This window comes from Equus caballus, chromosome 22 (assembly GCF_041296265.1).
Source record: "Equus caballus isolate H_3958 breed thoroughbred chromosome 22, TB-T2T, whole genome shotgun sequence".
Classification (NCBI taxonomy): Eukaryota; Metazoa; Chordata; class Mammalia; order Perissodactyla; family Equidae; genus Equus; species Equus caballus.
Genome location: NC_091705.1, coordinates 47,237,394 through 47,259,117, shown reverse-complemented (window position 1 = coordinate 47,259,117; position 21,724 = coordinate 47,237,394). Strand labels below are relative to the sequence as shown.

The 21,724-nt window shown below is 34.4% G+C and overlaps 1 protein-coding gene across 3 annotated transcripts in view; it reads left to right on the top strand.

Moving 5' to 3' along the window:
• Positions 1-21,724, top strand: part of SYCP2 (synaptonemal complex protein 2) — a 71,613-nt gene that overhangs the window by 26,556 nt on the left and 23,333 nt on the right. For 2 of the 3 annotated variants that reach the window (XM_070247445.1, XM_023626847.2), the window contains 9 exons: positions 6,095-6,243; positions 7,425-7,499; positions 7,960-8,106; positions 10,743-10,842; positions 11,715-11,872; positions 13,623-13,692; positions 13,987-14,032; positions 14,570-14,700; positions 14,845-15,281. In XM_070247445.1, coding sequence (XP_070103546.1) covers positions 6,095-6,243; positions 7,425-7,499; positions 7,960-8,106; positions 10,743-10,842; positions 11,715-11,872; positions 13,623-13,692; positions 13,987-14,032; positions 14,570-14,700; positions 14,845-15,281 — 1,313 coding nt within the window. The remainder of the gene's footprint in view (positions 1-6,094; positions 6,244-7,424; positions 7,500-7,959; positions 8,107-10,742; positions 10,843-11,714; positions 11,873-13,622; positions 13,693-13,986; positions 14,033-14,569; positions 14,701-14,844; positions 15,282-21,724) is intronic. The other variant, XM_070247446.1, reaches the window with a different exon arrangement.

The window sequence follows — 21,724 nt, the reverse complement described above, 5'->3', positions numbered from 1 at the left end:
CTGAGACCTTTCTTCTTTTCTAATATAGCCATTTAGTGCTTTAAATTCTCCTCCTACATACTTCCTTAGCAGTATCCTACAAATTATGTGTTTTGTTTCCATTTTCATTAATTTGATTCTTTTAAAATTTCTCTTTTGATTTCTTCCTTGACCCATAGGATTATTTAAAAGTGTTTTATTTAGTTTTCATATATTTGCGATTTCAGCGATATCTTCCTGTTATTGATTTCTAACTTAATTTCGTTGTTATGAGAGAGCATACTTTGTATGATTTGAGAATCCATTTAAATATATTGACACTTATTTTATGACCCAGAATATGGCCTATCTTGATAAATGTTCTGTATGCACTTGAAAGGAATGTGTGTTCTGCTTTTGTTGGGTGGAGGGTTGGGCTTATAGTGTTGTTCAAGTCTTGTACATCCTCACTGATTGTCTGCCTACTTGTTCTGTCAGATATTGAGAGAGGGTATTGAAGTCACTGTAATTACAGTAAAACTGTAATTGTACAGTTTTTTCCTGCTCTTTCAGCCCTGTCATATTTTGCTTCAGGTATTTTGAATTTCTATTATTAATTGTATAAACATTTAGTCATATTATCTTTTCTTGATAAATTGACCCCTTTATCATTATGAAATGCCCCTATTTTCCCTATGGTAATATTCTTTGCTCTGTAATATAGTTTATGTACTATTAATATATCCTCTCGAGCTTTCTGTTGCTTAGTTGTAGCATGACATAGCTTTATTTTTAACTCATTTCTGTCTGTATATTTAAAGTGAATTTCTTTTTTTCTTCTTCTCCCCCGCCCCCCCCCGCCCCAGTACCTAGTTGTATATTCTAATTGTAAGTCCCTCTGGTTCTGCTATGTGGGATGCCGCCTCAGCATGGCTTGATGAGCAGTACTAGGTCCGTGCCCAGGATCCAGACCAGCAAAACTCTGGGCCGCCAAAGCAGAGCGCACAAACTTAACCACTTGGCCAGTGGGCCGGCCCCTAAAGTGAATTTCTTTTAGGCATCATATACTGCGTCTTGTTTTTTAAATGAATTTGACAATCTCTGCCTTTTAATTGTCGTGTTTAATGTGATTATTGATAAACTTTAATTTGCCATCTAGTTTTTGTTTTTTCTACCTGCCATTCCATCTGTCATATTTCTTTTCTTTTCCTCTTTGTCTTCTTTTGTATTAATTGACTTTTCAATTATATCATTATATCTCTTTTGTTGGCTCCACACCCCTTTTTTGAGTGGGTGATTTAGGGTTTATTTTATACGTCTTTAACTTAATAGTGTGTAAGTTCAAGTAATGTTATACACCTTTATGTGTAATATAAGAACATTGTAACAGTATACATCCATTTTTGCTTTCCTGGCCTTTGTGCCATTGCTGTCAATAGTACAAAAAAATTTTTTTTCACTTCTGCATGTGTCAGAAGCCTCACAATATGGTATAATGATTTTTTCCTTTATGCAGCCAATTAGCTTTAAAAGAGATTTTAAAAGTGGGTTAAAAAGTATTTTATATTTACCTGCATATTTACCATTTCCAGTGTTCAACTTTCCTTTCTGTAGACCCAGATTTCCATCTGGTATTATTTTCCTTCTGCCTGAGTGACTTCTCTAATATTTCTTGTGTTGCAGATGTACTGGTGATAGGTTCTTTCAGTTTTTATATGTTAGAAAATATTTCGTTTTTATTTTTGAGAAATACTTTTGACGCATATGGAATTCTAGATTGCCTATTGCTTTTCTTTCAGTTTAAAGATGTTACTCTATTGTCTCCTGGCTTGCATTGTTTATGATGAGAAGTATATTATCACTTTCATGTTTGTTACATTTTATTTAAAATCTTTGTTCCCCTTGACTGCTGTTAAGATTTTCTCTTATCACTAGTTTTAAACAATTTGATTTTACAATCATGCACTGTATAACAATGTTTCAGTCAATGATGGACCACATATATAATAGTGACCCCATAAGATTAGTACCATCAAGCCTGCCTGTGTGGTAGGCTATACCATCTAGGTTTGTGTGAGTACACTTTATGATGTTTGCACAAGAACAACATCGCCTAACGATGCATTTTTCAAAATGTATCCCCATCTTTAAATGATGCATCTTTAAACGACTGTAGTGTTTTAGTGTAATTTTCTTTATGTTGTTTGTTCTTGAGGTTCATTGAGCTTCTTGTTCTGTGGGTTTATAGTTTTCATCTGTTATTCCTCAAATAATTTTTCCTGCTCCTTCTTTTTTATTCTCTCCTCTGGAGACGCTGATTATACATGTACTAAGCTACTTGAAGTTTCCCAAGCTCAGTGATTCTCTGGGTTTTCTACTCTCCCCCATCCTACACTCCTCCCACTCTCTTTTTCATTTGAATAGTTTCATATTGCTGTGTTTCATGCTCATTAATATTTTCTTCTGCAGTTCTAATCTGCTTTCAGTCCTATCCTGTATAACGTTTACCTCAGGCATTATGTTTTTCGTTTTTGGAAGTTTGATTTGGGTCATTTTTAAAGATAAACTTTTGTATTAGAACAGTTTAAGATTACGGAAAACTTGTCAAAATAGTATAGAAAGTTTCCATATATACCCTCACCCAGTTCCTCCTATTTTTTTATTGTGGTAAAAAAAATTAATATAAAATTTACCATCTTAACCATTTCTAAGTGTATAGTTCAATAGTGTTAAGTATATTCACATTGTTATGAAACAGATCTCCAGAACTTTGTCATCTTGCAAAATTGAAACCTCTGTATCCATTAAACAATTCCCTTTTTCCCTCTCCACTCAGCCTCTGGTAACTACCATTCTACTTTTTGTTTGTATGAATTTTACTATTTTACAGTATATGTATACAGGAATAATATAGTATATGTGTTTTTGTGACTGGCTTATTTCACTTAGCATAATGTCCTTGCCTATATGTTTAACATCTTACATTTTTATGGTACATTTGTCACTGCATCTTCAAATGAAAAGCCTACTTGGATCCCATCTATTCCTCTAGCTATCTTACTCTTTTTCCATTCGTAGCCAATTTTGCAAAAATAATTTTTACTAAATCTTTCTTTCTCCTGCTATTCATTCCTGTTCTTACTAAATTCTCTTTCACATCTCACTCCACTGAAATCTCAGATGTCAAGATAATTTTATTGTTAGTATCCGTGTACACACTTCAGTCCTTATACTGACCCTTCTCCCACGTTTGACACTATTGACCGCACTTTCATTTTTGTATCTTTTTTCCTAATTTCTCAACTGATTTCTAGATAGAGATGTGAGTAATAAACTATTCACTTAGATATTGCTGCAAGTATCTGAAACCCATGTCTGAAACTAAACTCATAATTTTATCTCCAAGAGCTCTTCCTTTATCTCCTATCTCCACAAATGGTGTGATAACCTTCCAGCTTCCCCAAATACAGAAGCCATTCTTGATTGTTTTCTCTCCCATAGTTAATAATTTTCCATGTTCATTCATTTCTATCTCTTAAAATCTTTTGAGGGGCCACACTGGTGGCATAATGGTTAAGTTTGAGCATTCCACTTCGCCGGCCTGGGGTTCACAGGTTTGGATCCCAGGTGTGGACCCACACACCGCTAATCAAGCCATGCTGTGGTGACATGCCACATGCAAAGTAGAGGAAGATTGGCATGGATGTTAGCTAAGGGACAGTCTTCCTCAAGCAAAGAGAGGAAGATTGGTGACAGGTTAGCTCAGGGCCAATCTTCCTTACAAAAAACACCACAAAAAACAAAAAAAAAATTTGAATTTCTTCTCTCTTCCTTTGTTTCATATAATTTCTCATGTTAATCATTGCCATCACCACCTAATAAAGTTCTGTGTTTTCCGTCTTACCAAATATTTTTGCACATAATTGGGCAAAAATGTTATTTTCATTTTTTAATGGCATAACTTAAAGTTGATTTCAAGATTTATTTTCCAAAATATAACTCATCTTAATTTTATTAGGACATTTTTATTAAAAATTAAGTGTGTATGTATGGATTAAAAGTGGGGTTTTTTTTGAGCTTCTGGGTTGGTACAAGAACGCATCTACGTGCTGGGAGGTTGGCGCACCCTCAACTCCACAGGATCAGGAACTCTTGTGCTCAGGACCCTTCCGTACCTTGGACTGTGTATCTCTTCATCTGGCTATTCATTTGTATCCTTTGATCTCCTTTGTAATAAAGTGATAATCTAGTCTCCCTATATGGAACAGGCAAGATCTGAATTTTTACATGAATGGCACTTGTGGAAGTTAAAGAAGTGTGGACCCTGGAGATCGAGCAATATTTCTAGTAAAAAGAATTTCTGCAGTTGCAGACTGAGGGGATGGGGAAGTAGCATCATGACAGAGTGCAGTTAGATCCTTTTATGTGTAGTCTATAGGAATTTATAAAATAAAGGCTCCATGGACAATTTCTTTTAAAGTTTTGTTTTGAATGGCTTTACAGGAGAAAGCATATTATTTTCATGTAAGTATAGTATACTGGAATGGAATCCCAGTAAAATACCAAGATAACGTTATAAGATCAAAAAATGTTGATATCTGTAAGTACTTGGATTTTATAGCAAGCAACAAAATAGGAAGTTTTCTGGTATTTTAGTAATATTGCTAACTAACTGAAAAGCAAGCTATGGTATAGTCCAGGAAGTCAAGGCAAATATCAGAAATAACAAAGCCAGAAATAAAATATAACAAATATCAATAAATTCTTATGCAGTCCCGATATATGTGGAGAATAGTTTCTACAAACAGGTACAAAGCATTCAGTGAAATAATAAATCTGAAGTGATTCTAAAACTATGTTTATGTAAGCTGTATAGCAAATATTGCATTCACAAGTTCACAGAAAGCTGCAGAAAAAATCAAATGCATATCGGAGGGATATAACAATCAGCAACATATTCATAAGGATTACAAATGTTTCAGTCTTCATCACCAAAATCTGAAACATAATCATCTTCAAAGTTGCGTAAAATTTCATCTTTAAGGCCTGAAAACTTACTGCTGTTAAAATTTGTGATTTTTTTCCCCCAAAAAAGCTACTGGCACTCTTTGAGTTAGAAATTGTGTCACCACTATCTTCAAGCAATTGATAATTCTTAATAACATCAAAGGACATTGCTGTGGAAGTTTCATGAGCATATACTTGCAAAAGCGCATAGGACATTTTCTACTTGGGCATGCCTCATAAGAATCAGAGGATTTTATAGTCAATAAGGACGTTTGTCCTTTAGGATAGGTCATGGAGTGGCCAGTAGAGCTTCTCCTGATTTACAGACAAATTTTTCTACTTGATGTAGTCCTTCTCCCTTAGGATGTTTTCCTCCTGCCCCAAAGTATATACTGGGGGCAGGTGTGGAGACTTCTCAGTCAACAACAGGAGCACCACCAGAAGTAGGACAAGACCATAGGGACTTTTAGTCCATAATACAGGCACATTAATTGGGGGCCAGGTAATTTTTTGGTAACTTTTTGGAGGAAGGGAGGTGACTACCTGTTATAAATTGGCATAACAGTATTTTATTTTCACTGGATTGATAAATTCATTGAGGATTAGCACTGTATCCTTCTTAGCTCAAAGTTTCCTAGTTTTTATCAAATTTTTTTATTGATTAAAACCTCAAATTTTTATCAAATGTTTACTGTCAATATGTTTGTAGGAACTGTGAATTTAATAGAAATGTTTGAATAGATGCTTATGCCATGAAATATAGTCATTTATGGAATTAAAGTTATTTTCTTTGCCTCTTTTAAATTAATAAACTAGATGTATTCGAGGGATATTTATTAAGAACCTGTTAGTGTCCAGACTGTATTCAGGGCCTTAGCTCATTAGCTATTATATTGCCCTGTAATTTATAGATTAGTAAACTGAGACTCTGAAAAGTAAATTGACTTGATTTTCTTACATAGGTAGTCAGTACTAGAATTGATTAAATACTGTTTTAAATCCTAAAATTTAACTTTATTTCAATTCATTTTAATTAATATGCTGTATGCTTTTCTTATTTATGGTATGCCTATGGAATGGTATCATAGAAATTAATATAAACTAATCAGTGTGATGTGTTTGTGTACAGTGAGAGAATCAAAGAAGATACTGACCATAATTCTGAAAAATACAGTAAAAATTAGTGAAAGACAAGGGAAAGAACTGCTTTTGTATTTTGATGCATCATTAGAAATCACTAATGTGACACAAAAAGTTTTTGGTTCAAATAAACGTAAGGTAAGTGCTTAAAATCTTTTTAATAAATTTTATTAAATTTTCATAATTCTGGAAACTTTCACTTACTTGGGGCTATAAGTTTCAATGACTTTTTCTACAGTTCTTAAAATGACATGTAGATTTTTGGTTCTTTAGATTTGCATTGTGGAATAGCCATCACATTGTTAGCCATACCATTTGAGATACCTATTAGAAAGGATCTCAGATGACAAAATTAGCAGCAGCTCCTGAAAACATTTAGTGAATTTCTGCCAGGTGTTTAAAAAGTGAAATGAGACAAAGCCGTGTTTTCAAGACGTTAAACACTTTTTGTGAGAATTACAGAATATACTCAGAAGAAATAAATAAGTGGCATAGGGAAAATGAAGTATAAAAGTTGAGGAAAAAGAATGCTCATTAAGAGTCAGATTTGAAAGAAAGGCTGTGGAGATGGGGCTTTAAATGGCCTTTGAAGTTGATGGATGAAATGTAGATAAAATGCTTCCTAGGATTGTGGAAGACATTCTGAATAGGATATTGTTTAACTTGGAATCTAAGGTGACAATTCATGTTATGTTTGGGGGAGATATTCTGTTGCCAAGTTTGGATAGTGCATGTCTTATTCTGTTAAAGCTGCTATAACAAAAATACCATAGACTGGGTGGCTTAAACAACAAATGTTTATCTCACAGTTCTGGAGGCTGGGAAGTCCAAGATCAAGGTACCTGTAGATTTGGTCTCTAGTGAGGGCCCACGTTCTGGTTCATAGTGGCCATCTTTTCGCTGTGTCCTCACATGGCAGAAAGACCAAGGGAGCTCTCTGGGGTCTCTTTGTAAAGGGCACTACTCCCATTCTTGAGAACTCTGCCCTTGTGACCCTAATCACCGCCCAAAGGCCCCACCTCCTAACACCATCACCTTGCCGATTAGGTTTCAACATGTGAACTTGGGGGGAAAACATTCAGTCTATAGCAGTGCGAAAGATTTATGGTAAAGAATAACAGAGAATATGTTTGTGCGGAACCCTTACCAAAATGACAAGCTAAGAAGACTGTGGTTCATGGGGAGTCAAGCTGAGAAGAGTATTTATATATACAGAGTAGTGATTTGAGATAATTTGGCAGTTTTGTAAGGAAGTAGGTAGGAAATAATTGCATTAAAATGGGAGAAAATTACATCCCTTTGAATTAATTTAATTTTAGGAATTTACCAGAAAACAAGGTATTTCAGTTGCCAAAACATCTGTGCATATACTTTTTGACGCAAGTGGATCCCAGGTATGTGTCTAACTTACTTGATTTTTATCATCGGGCTAAATTTATCCCTAAATAGTAGCACAGTAATGAAGTTCCTGTTGGAGAGTGAATATCTAAAAAATAAACTATCTTAATATAGATAGTGCCTCAAGATGTATATTATTTTTTAAACATTATTAATTATAGTTTATTTTAGTACAGAAGGTAGATAGTCATTAATACCAGTTTTGGTAACTTTAACAATTAGAAGTATGTGTCCTTCTGATGATGCCAAAGCTTGTTTTATGTCAATAAACATTTTAAAAAGTGGACACTTTTTGTTGGGTCACTTTGTAGGACTAAAAATTGTAACAGTACATAGAAGACAGAAAGAATTGACCTTTGTAAGTGTGAAATGAGTGGACGCTTTATTAAAACATCCAGTGATTTTGGGGAACTTCCTATGGTTTTCAGTGTTAAAAATTTTTTTCCACATCAACAGATTCTAGTGCCAGAGAGTCAAGTCTCACCAGTCGAAGAAGAGCTTGTTAGTTTGAAAGAAAAACCTAAGCCCCAAAAGGAATCTGCTATACCTCCAAAATATATCAAAAACAGTAATCAAGGGGACAGAAAAAATAGTCAGCTTGAGGTAAACGTGGTGTCAAAATAGTTGTTTATAAAACAACATAGATCAAATCATTGCTGTATAAAATTACAGAAAAACACATCTAGAATTTATGTTAAATGACCTTCATCAATAACATTTCAGAGCATTTTCCCTGCCCTTTAAAATGCAAACAAAAGATAGTGTTTTAGCGAATTGTATTTGTGTGTAGGGATTAGGGGGTTAGGACAAGGTATACTATACACTTATAGTTTCCAAATTAATTGTATATAGGAAAGTAACTACCACTGTTTGCACTTATCCTTTCTGTTCTATCTTTGCATTGGGCCATAATGTAGAATACAAATTTATAATGTACTGTTCTGCTTATTTGCGTGAGGAAAGAAAGAAAACTATTAGGTTCTTTTTTGTCCTCCTCCTCCATTGAAGATCTCCTCTAGGCCACATCCAGGAGAACCATTTCTAAGCCGCCTTCTCCGTATCTTGCTGGGACACTTGACATTGCTGATAGCCCTCTTTCTTAATGTCCTCTCCTTTGACTTTTGTGTTAGGCATTTTAATTCTCTTTCAGCTTCTATTACTACATCAGAGATACTTTCTCTCTCCACCTCCTAAATGTAGATTTGCTCTAAAAGCTTGATACCCAGTCTTCTGAACATCTCTATGCCTTCTCCCTTAGAGAGCTTCCTTCATGTGTGTGATTTAAGCTTTTAAAATTTATGTATCAGACTTTACTTCAAAGTTCCATAGCTGTGTCTCCACTTACTCTTCTAATATTTCCTTTTGTATGTCTCTTCAAGTCCCTTCTTGAAGTCTAACCTCAAACTCTTTATTTTTTGCCTCAAATTTACATCTGCCTCCATACTTCAATAATGCTATCCATACTTTTTCTGATGATATCCTTGATTTCAGCCTCCTCTCTCCACATGCATGGAACCAAGGTGCTGGAATTGTTCTTTCATGGTATCTTTCACATTCTTTCCTCCTTGTTCCCTTTACCATTGTTTTAGCCTACCTAAGTTAATACAGTAACTTCCTAATTGGTCGTTGACACCATTGCTTCATCCTGCCAGCTGCTTTATATGGTATACCACTGATTTTTTTCTTAATACGAATATCCTCATAGCATTCTTCTACTCAAAAAGTTTTGTAATCTCTGTGTTTATCCCACTGAATCTAAATTTGACTCAGTTCTGAGATCTTCTGTAACTTAATTTTACTCTATCAAATTACCCTCCACTTTAGTAAGTTCAGTTGCTTTGCTGTCTCCTTTATGTCATGCTCATTCTTAACTCTATACCTTCATTCATGTTATTCGTTCCTTACCTTTATTCATCTAAAACATACTTACATTTTCCCAGTCTTGGTTCATTTTCACTTTCTTCATGGAGTTTTTTTTATTGTTTCAGTTTTTACTAATCTCTCACATTTAGGCAACTATAACCCCACAGTTCTCTTCCATACATTTTGGCATGTTATGTTGCTCACTGTTTTTTCCCTTTAGTCTTGTGTCCTTCATTAAATTAAAAATGTCATCTTATATTTCCCATAGACGTTTGATCATAAAAGCTATTTTCTGATTCTTTATATCAGAATCATAACTTGAATACTTATTAAAAATGCAGATTCTTAGACCCCCTCCCCCGACCTTAAGCCTACTGAATCATAAACTCTGGGAAAGATTTAAGCGCACTAAACTTTGAAAAACATTGCACTGTTGTTCAATACACACTGTGTTTTCAATAAGGATTAACTTTTTGAAGCATTTATAGGAATAAGTAACTTCTCCAGGCCCATTCACTATATACCACTAGGAACTGTAATTTCTTTAAGAAGAATCTACTAGTTCAGTAGCTTGTTTTCTGGTTAATCTTAGAATTCTCTTTTCTCCTCCCCCACCTTCCATCCGCACCCCATATACGTACCTACTCAAAACTCTATCAATATTTTTTCTGTCTTAGGGGCAGGTGCCTTTTTAAAAACAGCTTTCCTCTGCCTCTTGCAGTTTGTCATCATCTACTCCTTTGTATAGCACCCTCTGAAACGCCTATCCCTTGTAGTCCCTGCCTCTGCTTATCTACTTCTGTTGTTCTTATCAGTTATTCTAGGATGAAGTTAGAAAATGCAAGTCTTTATTAGAACCACTAGCTTGTGTGTCATTGAGTTTCTGAATTGCTGTGGCTACCTTTTACTCCAAAGGCATTTTAGTCTTCACAGAATATGTGTGAAAGTTTTGAAGAATACTTAATGTTATGAAAGCATTCACAAACAAATTTACATAAATATGTATCCAAACATCATCTGCATTTAGTAGAATAGAAATTGTGAGCCATTGGTTAACTAGATAAAAGCAGTATCAATAAAATATTTTCAGCTAGTATTTAAAGCTGTAATAATTACTGTATTTCGTAAGTCTGGATATTCTACAAATATTCTTTAAAACAACATTCTTTACTTGTTTTGGCTATCTATTCAATACCAAATATTAGGATAAAACCCTTCAAGTGAGCCTAAAACACAGACATTTCTGGATATCATGTTGTTATAAAATACCATATATTTTGTTCATGTAGTAAAGGTAAAATGTTATGAATAAATTGTAGGATATTTAATTTCAAAAGAGAATGTGTGTTCACTGTGGTTGTTTCTCATGGTTTAAGATAATTACTCCTAGCAAAAGAAAGATGTCTGAAGCATCAATGATTGTTCCTGGTGCAGATAGATACACTGTGAGAAGCCCAATACTTTTAATCAACACATGTAAGTTTTATAGTCTTAAAAGATTTCTAACATGTATATTATATTTTAAAACACAATTTTTAATTCAGGGTTATTCTGAACATAATTTACCTAGAGAATAAGTTGGAGATATAAAAATTGATAAAATATGAACCACAAATGTCTTCTAATGGTCAAGAAATTTCAAATGTCTAAAAAAGGTATAATGGGTTTTGACATGTAAACATTATTCAAAATATTAACATCCAGCATTAATTAATTCATTACAATTTAAGCAGTAGTCAGCATAACAGTGGTTAAAACATTGAATTATTCGGGTCACTTGGGCTTATTTCCCCATTCCTAGGTGTGTGCTTCATACAGATTATCCTCTAGCTAAGTTTATAACCAGTTTCCTTTCTATAAAATGGGACTAAAGTGTCTACCTCATCAAATTGTTTAGAAGATTAAGTAAAAATCATTCAACAAGGAATATTTTAAACATTTAACCAGTGCCTGATACATACTGAGAGCTAAGTAAAAATTAAAAAATAACCTGATACTGTGTACTAGTTGCTATAATAACGCAGTCTTATTTAATCTTTATGACAATTTGATAGTGACCTCAGTTCCCAAAATCCAGTTGACTACTGGGCAATTGTCTAATGTCTGACAGGCTCCTCAAACTTACTAAGTCCAAGATACATGCATCTTTCTACCCTCCCTGCCAATTTTTTCTTTATTTCTTACTTTGGTAAATGGCATCCATATCTACTTATTAATCTAAACCAGAAACCTGGGGCCCATCCTAGAACCTTCCTTTTTAGCCTTCTCATCTAAAAATTACTGTAGTAATAGCAATATGTAATCTTAAAAACTCCACAAATTTAGCAGTCCTTTGTCCTCCTTTTCAGCAACACCACGAAGAGGAAGAGTTAAAGCACCACTCCAAATGATGAGTTCTGGAGAAAAACCTGGTGTTTCTAAAACATCAGAAAATGGAGCAGATAATGCTGTATCACTTAAATCTAGACCGTCTGAAGGAAGAAATAGAGGAGATAATACAGACAAAGTAACTTTACTTTGAAAGCATTTTTTAAATAAATTTTTATCAAGTTATTGAGTGTCTCACTTTGTTTAAAGTATTGCTTTTTTTTCTTTTTAGATATTTATTGCCCTTGAAAGTGAGGTCCTTCTAACATATGACTCCCTTACTGTGCTAACAATATCAATATAATTAGGATTTACACATTCAGTAGGAGAAAGGGACTTGCCATCATTCTTTAGTTTATTATACAAATTAGTGTCTGCTATGGCAAAACCTCAGGTATAGAAATGTAAGATACAAGTGGACCTTGTCCTTAAGTATCTGCAAGTCTAGCATGGAAATTAGACAAGTAAGATAATTATAATATTATATAAGTGTTCTCAGATGTACATTTAGGATGCAATAGGAACATAGTGGAGGGGTAGGTGCCTAACTCCAGAGCTGGAAGGGATGGTGACAATCAGGAAATGCTGTCTAAGAAGATGGAGAGTATATTGATTTTTGAAGGATCAATAATGATTAGTTGAAAGGACATCAAGGATAAGGGCATTTATTCAAGGTAGTTGAAGGGATAGAGCAGAAAATGGATAAGAGAAAGTTGTTTCTTGGAGAAATAGGAGGTAATCAGTGGTACAGATAAACGTGGATGAGGAACACCTAGTAGCTTTTGATTTCTCTGAAGTGTGAGGGTGGTTTCTCTTGGGGATGTGTTGAAGTAAAAGGCTCAGGGGCGCATAAAGATTAGGAATAGCTACTGAGAAGTAACGAAAAAGGTTCAGTATAAGTACAAGCATTAGGCAATATTGAGGCCTCAGTTTAACTAAAACTATGAATTTTATCATAGTATTAGTTCAGAAATATGTGTAATTTTCTCAAAGCTTAGCAGCCTTGGTGTTACAGTAAAAAAGAATAGGTGGTGAACTTGGTTATGTGGCAGAAGTATAAAGAGTGTAAGAGTTGAAGACATTAGAAACAAAATAGTCAGTCATGGTTCAAATGATCTAGCTAAGTGTTTCTTTGAATAGTGGCACTATTGTTTAGTTGTGCAGTATGGTCCTGAATGTTGTAGGATGATAAGCATCCTATGCCTGTGCTTACTATTGTCAAGAGAACCCTACTATCATTGTGACAACCAAAAACACACTTGCACGTTTTCTTACTGCTCCTCTCTCAGTGTTGAGAACCATTGACTAGATTAAGTAGGGAAGATAGCCAGAGTGAGGCAAAAACATCTTAGCGTAGAGGGTATATTTTTCTGGTAGTGGTGGCAGATTTTTATTTGATCTAGGTAAGTGTGTATCTGTGGCTGTGGAAAGAGGGAAGCTTACTATAGGCAAGAGGTTGCCTGCACAGTGGCCAAAACTTTACAAAACCATTTAATATTTCATGGTTTCCAAGTCTTTTATGTATGTTAGTGAAAAGATGAAATAGGTGCAGGCTATGATATCAATGGCAATTGGAGATGTGCCATGGAGGTCTATAAATTATCAATTACAGGTGAAAATTGGATTATTATACTAGCTATGGGTGAGATGAGAAAATTTGTAGCATCTTCTGCCTCATCTTCAATGGAAGTTATTTGCTTGTGTTTTAGTTTAGGCAGTATTTTAGAGTGGGCATAACCTTTATGAAATACGTAGAAATACCATCCACCTTTTAATAGCAAGGCAAATTTATTTTAAAAGTTTTAAACTTTAATACTCTGACTTTTAAAAATTGTTTTCACATAATGTCTTAATTCAAATTTACATTAATATGTCTCCTGTGTTTATAGCATATCAAAACTGCTGAAGTTGTAGAAAAGACAGAAAATAAGGACATTGAATTTCCAAACCAAAATTTTAGTAAGTACTTTGGTTTAATTTCAGTCTCCCTTTTAAAAAAATATATTTTTCTCTCTGTACTTCTCTTTAACCCCATTGGCTTTCATTGATTTGCTTCATGCAAACAACTTAAATGCACAAGGAAATATAATACAGTCTCTGTTACCAAAAAGTTTGAATCCGAGAGAGGGAAGACAAGATCAATCAATCTCTCCATCCCAGTATGTGAACCTTGATCAAATTCTATACCAAGTCCCATTTTACCCTGCCAAACTGCACAAAAAATGAAAATACCATAATTTTTGTTTTATTTAGATATTGTTCCTGATTCACAGGCAGTGGGAAAAATAGATAAACCTGTGTAAGTATGAGAAAACCCATCAAGTCATTTAGCATATATTATATAGCGTATCTTAGTGTTACTTTTAGATGAATGTAACAAATTTAAAGGAAAAGGCCTTTATATTCTTAGAATGTAGTATCATCTCTCGAGTAGTATGATAGCAGAATGAGGAATAGTCTGTATGTTTTTTCCATATCAACCAATATAACTCTTCAAATTGAGAGATTTAAAATGAATGAGATTTTTAAAATAATAAAGTATGAATGGGAAGAAATTTAACCTGGTTTAAATACACAGTAGAACATGTAAGATATGTAAGATATATTTAGGTAGATACCAAAATGGTAACAATAATGGAACTTTTTAATAATGTTCTTTAATCTGATCAATTATGTAGTAAATTTTAACTTTCATCATGACTTATGAAAATATTTCCATACTTGACTGTTAACAAATTGCTATCAATAAACATTGACTAAATTAAAAAATCAGTCTTCTGTCAGAGTCATAGGCTAATGTTTTGTAATATATTAAGCAAATGAATTTATTTTGCAGGCTACCTTGTGCTTTAGACGTCTGTGGAAATAAAATGCACTCCAAATGGGCATATTGGACACCTGTAGAAAATATTAAGCTATGTAATAACCAGAGAGCAAGTACTTCATCAGAAGACACATTTAATCAAGGTGAAACATAGTTTTCTCTGTATATAATAGAGTTCAGGGAAATATTCATTTCTTGAGATGTCTAACATATCTTTGGTTTTAACACTTTTTGTGTATGATCAGCTTATTAATTTAATATGGCTTAATTTCTCATTTTCCCACTAGATATTGTTATCAACAAAAAACTTACTGAACAAAAATCATCCTCTTCGATATCTGATGATAATTCTGAAGAAACAGGAAGAGTGCAATATAAGAAAGAACTCATGCAGCATAAGAAAATAGATAAAGCAGAAGAAGTTTGCAAAAGAAACAATCAACGACAGCTAAATCATCCTAAACATTCGGAGAAGAAAACTATTGAAAATACCAAGCAGAGTGATTGGTGTATTGAATCTGAAACTACTTTTAAATCAGTTCTCCTAAATAAGACTGTTGAAGAATCTCTAATCTATAGGAAGAAATACGTATTGTCAAAAGATGGGAAGACTTCTATTTGTGATAAAAGCCCTTCTCCTAGAAAACATGTGAAAAGTCATAGAAAATCAGGAAAAAGATTGACATCTGAACTTAATTCTCAAGATTTGAAACAAAAAAAAATGGTGAGCTTTCAGTGTGTTTTATATCTGCATACCCATAATATGCCTACTTAGTAAAATAAGAAAGTGAAAGAAGCTTGATTGGTTGCTGCAAATTCAACATTTGTAATACCTTGTTCTTTAATTCAAGCTTAGACTCGGAGAGTGAGTGCCTCCTGAACTCCTCACTCCTCCACCTAGTCCCAGCCCTGATAGAACGTGTGTGCCCGCTGGCACATAGGAGGCATGTAAATAGGTACAGCATGAATGAACCCTGCACTTCCTTGTCTTTTCCCATTGAGTCTCTCCACTCTGTCCCTCAGATTCTTTTGAATATGGATATCGAACTGTTTGTGACTCTCTTATGGGGCTTACCTTTCTTTTTAATAAATGATTATTTTCCCCTTCTTTTTAACCTATTAGAGTGTAAAGACTATGTTTTATTCAACATTTGTTTTCCTGCATGGCCTAGTACAGCTTTGCACATAGTAGCATCTGAAACATTTCTTGGATTATTGCATTAATGTTGATAAAGTTTTTCAAGAAAGGATGTAAGTGGAGTAGAGGAGACTATCTTCTACTGTAACTGTTGCTCAGCCCTGTTAGAACCTCCACTTTCTTCTTCAGGTTAGTCTTCTGCAGAATGTCTCCAGGACAGTTTTAGCTAGTTTGCTGCATGCTTTGAGACAAATTTACCTTTTGTAGCACTTACCATAAATCTTTTTTGGGGGTTATTGCTATAAAGATGCAGGATAAGAAAACTTTTAAATTAGAATACTAATTTAAAATTAGTATATTGGCACTGCCAATAATGCAGTTTGTTTTTTGCTATTCCTTAGAGGATGCAGGTTTTATAGGCTTTCATTTTCACTTATCTTCCAGCGATTTATTAATATCTGGGTAGCCAAATTTCTAGAGTCAATATAATATGTTCACATATGGAGCATCTCAGCTCCATATGAAATGAAATATTTAATAGTTAATTGCAATTGTTGTATATAATTAGGGATTATTTCCTTTGTCTTGACCAGCCTACTCTTTATTTTGTTTTTAACCTGCAACTCACTGTCTGTGCCTAATTTGGCTACTTTCTTCTTTAACCAATTCTTTGGGTCACTTTTTTCTTAGCTCTTAGTATGCTGTTCTTTCTTCTTTCTAGTCTTAGGTGCTATTTAGTTCCTTCAGACACAGGGGAAGTAAGGTTCTTTTTTGTCTGAATGCTGATCTGTCCTTCAACTTCAATTTTAAAGAATTGTCTTTGGAATTTAGAATCATTCCACAGAATTTCCTTGAACTAGTCATTCCTTGTTCCTGGGAGCACAGAAACTTGACCATCTCTTCTAAGCTGTTCTCTGACTTTTTGAAAGATCACCTCTCTGTTTTCAGGAGTTCTCCTCAGTCTTTCGTAGTGTCACTCCCTGTATGATTACACTGCATTTCTTGCCCCTTGCGTGCATGGATGACTCTCCTCTAAGGTAGTCGTCTGTCTGATCCTGTCTTTCTGTTCATTGGCTGAACTCAGAGAAATAGAACCTCTGTAATTCAGTGGTACAGAGTGCCCAAGTTGACTCCACTTACACCAGTAGTTCTTGAATCATACACTATTTTAGGGAGGTTCACTTTTGCTACATTTTTATCAAACCAAATAAGCCCTGTCTTCATTCTGGTAATCTCAAGAAGGGATAGTAACTAATAACTTATAATATATGAAAACATATGAACTTAAAAATGGTTAAAATAGTAAATTTTATGTGATATTTATGTTTATGTTGTATTTTACCGTAATTTTAAAAACCCATATGCCTGTTTCCCAGAAAAAAGTAAAACTAAAATCAGGAGTACTCATATCATTGGAGTGTTAACAAAATTATTTAAAATTATGCAGATAATAATTCTTAGTTTGTAGTTCTTCCATTTTTTAAAAAAGTAATAGGTTTTTTTGGGAGCAGTTTCAGGTGTATAGGTGTACAAAGTGTTCCCGTATACTTCTTCACCCCACCCCAGTTTTCCCTATCATTAACATCTTATGTTAGTGTGGTCATTTGTTACAAATGCTGAGCCAATATTAATACAATATTATTAATTAAAGTCCATTGTTTACATTAGAGTTCACTCTTCCTGTTGTATATTCTTGTTATGTGTTTTGACAGATGTGTAGGAACGTGTATCCACCATTACAGTATCATACATAATAGTTTCACTGCCCTAAAATTCCCCTGTGCTCCAATCCCCCTCACAAAACTCCTGGCAATCACTGATCTTTTACTTTTTCCATTGTTTTGCCTTTTCCAGAGTGCCGTATGGTAGGAATCATACAGTATGTAGTCTTTTCAGATTGGCTTCTTTCACTTAGCAAGATGCATTGAATGTTCCTCCATGTCTTTTTATGGTTTGACACCTTCTTTCTTTTTACTGCTACATAATATGTATGGATTTACCAAGATTTGTTTATCTATTCACCTATTGAAGAACATCTTGGTTGCTTCTACATTTTGACAGTTATGAATAAAGCATCTATAAACATTCATGTACAGGTTTTGTGTGGACATAAGCTTTCAACTCATTTGGGAAAATATCAAGGAGCATGATTGCTGGATCCTATGGTAAGAGTATGTTTAGTTTTGTAAGAAACTGCTTGTCTTTCCAAAAGTGGAAAAAGTGGTTATACCATTTTTTCAATCCAGCATCAATGAATGAGAGAGGTCCTGTTGATCTGAATCCTTGCCAGTATTGAATGTTGTCAATGTTGTGGATTTTAGCCACGGTTATAGGTGCTTAGTGGTATCTCATTGTTGTTTTAATTTGCAATTCTCTAATGACATGATGTTGGGCATCCTTTCAGATTTTTGTTTACCATCTGTATATCTTCTTTGGTGAGTGGTCTGTTCAGATCTTTTGCCCATTTTTAAATTGGGTTCTTTGTTTTCTTATTGTTGAGTTTTAACAGTTCTTTGTATATTTTAGATATAAGTCCTTTATCAGATATGTTTTACAAATATTTTTTCCCAGTCTATGGCTTCTCTTTTCTTTCTCTAAACACTGTCTTTTGCAGAGCAGAAGTTTTTAATTTTAATGAAGTACTACTTACCATTTTTTCCTTTCATGGATTGTGCTTTTGCTGTTGTACATAAAAAAGCATTGCCAAACCCAAGGTCTTCTAGATTTTCTTCTATATTATCTTCTAGGAGTTTTATAGTTTGCATTTACATTTAGATCTGTGATCCATTTTGAGTTAATTTTTATGAAGGGTGTAAGGTCTGTGTCTACATTCATTTTTTTAGCATGTCCAGTTGTTCTAACACCATTTGTTAAAAAGACCTCCTTTCTCTATTATATCACCTTTGCTCCTTTGTCAAAGATCAGTTGATTATATAATAGTAGGGGACCTCAACACCCCACTCACATGAATTGACAGATCATCCAGACAGAAAATCAAAACGGAAATAGTGGAGCTAAATGAAAAACTAAAACAATTGGACTTAATAGACATATATAGATTACTTCACCCTAAAACAGCTGAATACACATTCTTCTCAAGTGCACATGGAACATTCTCAAGGATAGACCCTATGTTGGGAAACAAGGCAAGCCTCTGCAAATTTAAAAAAATTGAAATAGTAACAAGCATCTTCTCCGATCATAATGCTATAAGGCTAGAAATTAATTACAAGAAAAAAGCTGAGAAAGGCACAAAGATGTGGAGACTAAACAACACACTACTGAACAAGCAATGGATCATTGAAGAAATTAAAGAAGAAATCAAAAAATACCTGGAAACAAATGAAAATGATAGCATGCCATACCAACTCATATGAGATACAGCAAAAGCTGTATTAAGAGGAAAATTCATCACAATACAGGCACATCTTAACAAACAAGAAAAATCCCAAATAAGCAATCTTAAACTCACCTAACTGAACTAGAGAAAAAAGAACAAATAAAGCCCAAAGTCAGCAGAAGGAGAGAAATAATAAAAATCAGAGCAGAAATAAATACTATTGAAACGAAAAAGGCAGTAGAAAGGATCAATGAAACAAAGAGCTGGTTCTTTGAGAAGATAAATAAAATTGACAAACCCCTAGCCAGACTTACAAAGAAAAAAAGGGAGAAAGCTCAAATAAACAAAATCAGAAATGAAAGAGGAGAAATAACAACAGACTCTGCAGAAATACAATGGATTATAAGAGAATACTACGAAAAACTCTATGCCAACAGAATGGATAACCTAGAGGAAATGGATAAATTCTTGGACTCCTACAATCTCCCAAAGCTCACTCAAGAAGAGGCAGACAATTTGAACAGACCAATCACAAGGAAAGAGATTGAATCAGCAATCAAAAACATCCCAAAGAATAAAACCCCAGGACCAGATGGCTTTCCTGGGGAATTCTACCAAACTTTCAGAGAGGATTTAATACCTATCCTTTTCAAGCTATTCCAAAAAATTAGGGAAGATGGAACACTTCCTAACACATTCTATGAGGCCCACATCATGCTGATACCAACACCTGACAAGCACCCAATGGAAAAAGAGAACTACAGGCCAATATCACTGATGAACATAGATGCAAAAATTCTAAACAAAATTTTGGCAACCAGAATTCAGCAATTCATCAAAAGGATCATACATCATGATCAGATGGGATTCATACCAGAGACACAGGGATGGGTCAACATCTGCAAATCAGTCAACGTGATACACCACATCAACAAACTGAGGAATAAAAACCACATGATCATCTCAATAGATGCAGAGCAAGCGTTTGACAAGATCCAACAGCCATTTATGATAAAAACTCTGAACAAAATGGGCATAGAAGGAAACTACCTCAACATAATAAAGGCCATATATGACAAACCGATAGCCAACATCATACTCAATGGGCAAAAACTGAACGCCATTCCCCTGAAAACAGGAATGAGACAAGGATGCCCTCTATCACCACTCTTATTTAACATAGTACTGGAGGTCCTGGCCAGAGCAATCAGGCAAGAAAAAGGAATAAAAGGAATCCAAATAGGGAGGGAAGAAGTGAAACTCTCGCTGTTTGCAGACGACATGATCTTATATATAGAAAACCCCAAAGAATCCATTGGAAAACTCTTAGAAGTAATCAACAACTACAGCAAAGTTGCAGGGTACAAAATCAATTTGCATAAATCAGTAGCATTTCTATACTCTAATAACGGACTAACAGAAAAAGAACTCAAGAACACAATACCATTCACAATCGCAACAAAAAGAATAAAATACCTCGGGGTAAATTTAACTAAGGAAGTGAAGGACCTATATAATGAAAATTACAAGGCCTTTCTGAGAGAACTGGATGACGACATAAGGAGATGGAAAGACATTCCATGTACATGGATTGGAAGAATAAACATAGTTAAAATGTCCGTTCTACCTAAAGCAATCTACAAATTCAACGCCATCCCAATCAGAATCCCAATGACATTCTTTACAGAATTAGAACAAAGAATCCTAAAATTCATATGGGGCAACAAAAGACCCCGAATTTCTAAAGCAATCCTGAGAAAAAAGAACAAAACGGGAGGCATCACAATCCCTGACTTCAAAACATACTACAAAGCTACAGTAATCAAAACAGCATGGTACTGGTACAAAAACAGGTGCACAGATCAATGGAACCGAATTGAAAGCCCAGAAATAAAACCACACATCTATGGACAGCTTATCTTTGACAAAGGAGCTGAGGGCATACAATGGAGAAAAGAAAGTCTTTTCAACAAATGGTGCTGGGAAAACTGGAAAGCCACATGTAAAAGGATGAAAATTGACCATTCTTTTTCACCATTCACCAAAATAAACTCAAAATGGATCAAAGACCTAAAGGTGAGACCTGAAACCATAAGGCTTCTAGAAGAAAACGTAGGCAGTACACTCTTTGACATCAATATTAAAAGGATCTTTTTGGACACCATGCCTTCTCAGAGAAGGGAAACAATAGAAAGAATAGACAAATGGGACTTCATCAGACTAAAGAGCTTCTTCAAGGCAAATGAAAACAGGATTGAAACAAAAAAAACAGCCCACTAACTGGGAAAAAATATTTGGAAGTCATATATCTGACAAAGGCTTAATTAATATCCATAATATATAAAGAACTCTCACAACTCAACAACAAAAAATCACACAACCCAATCAAAAAATGGGCTGGAAACATGAACAGACATTTCCCCAAAGAAGATATACGGATGGCCAATAGGCACATGAAAAGATGCTCATCATTGCTGATCATCAGGGAAATGCAAATCAAAACTACACTAAGATATCACCTTACACCCATTAGAATGACAAAAAATATCTAAAACTAATAGTAACAAATGTTGGAGAGGTTGTGGAGAAAAAGGAACCCTCATACACTGCTGGTGGGAATGCAAACTGGTGCAGCCACTATGGAAAACAGTATGGAGATTCCTCAAAAAATTAAAAATAGAACTACCAT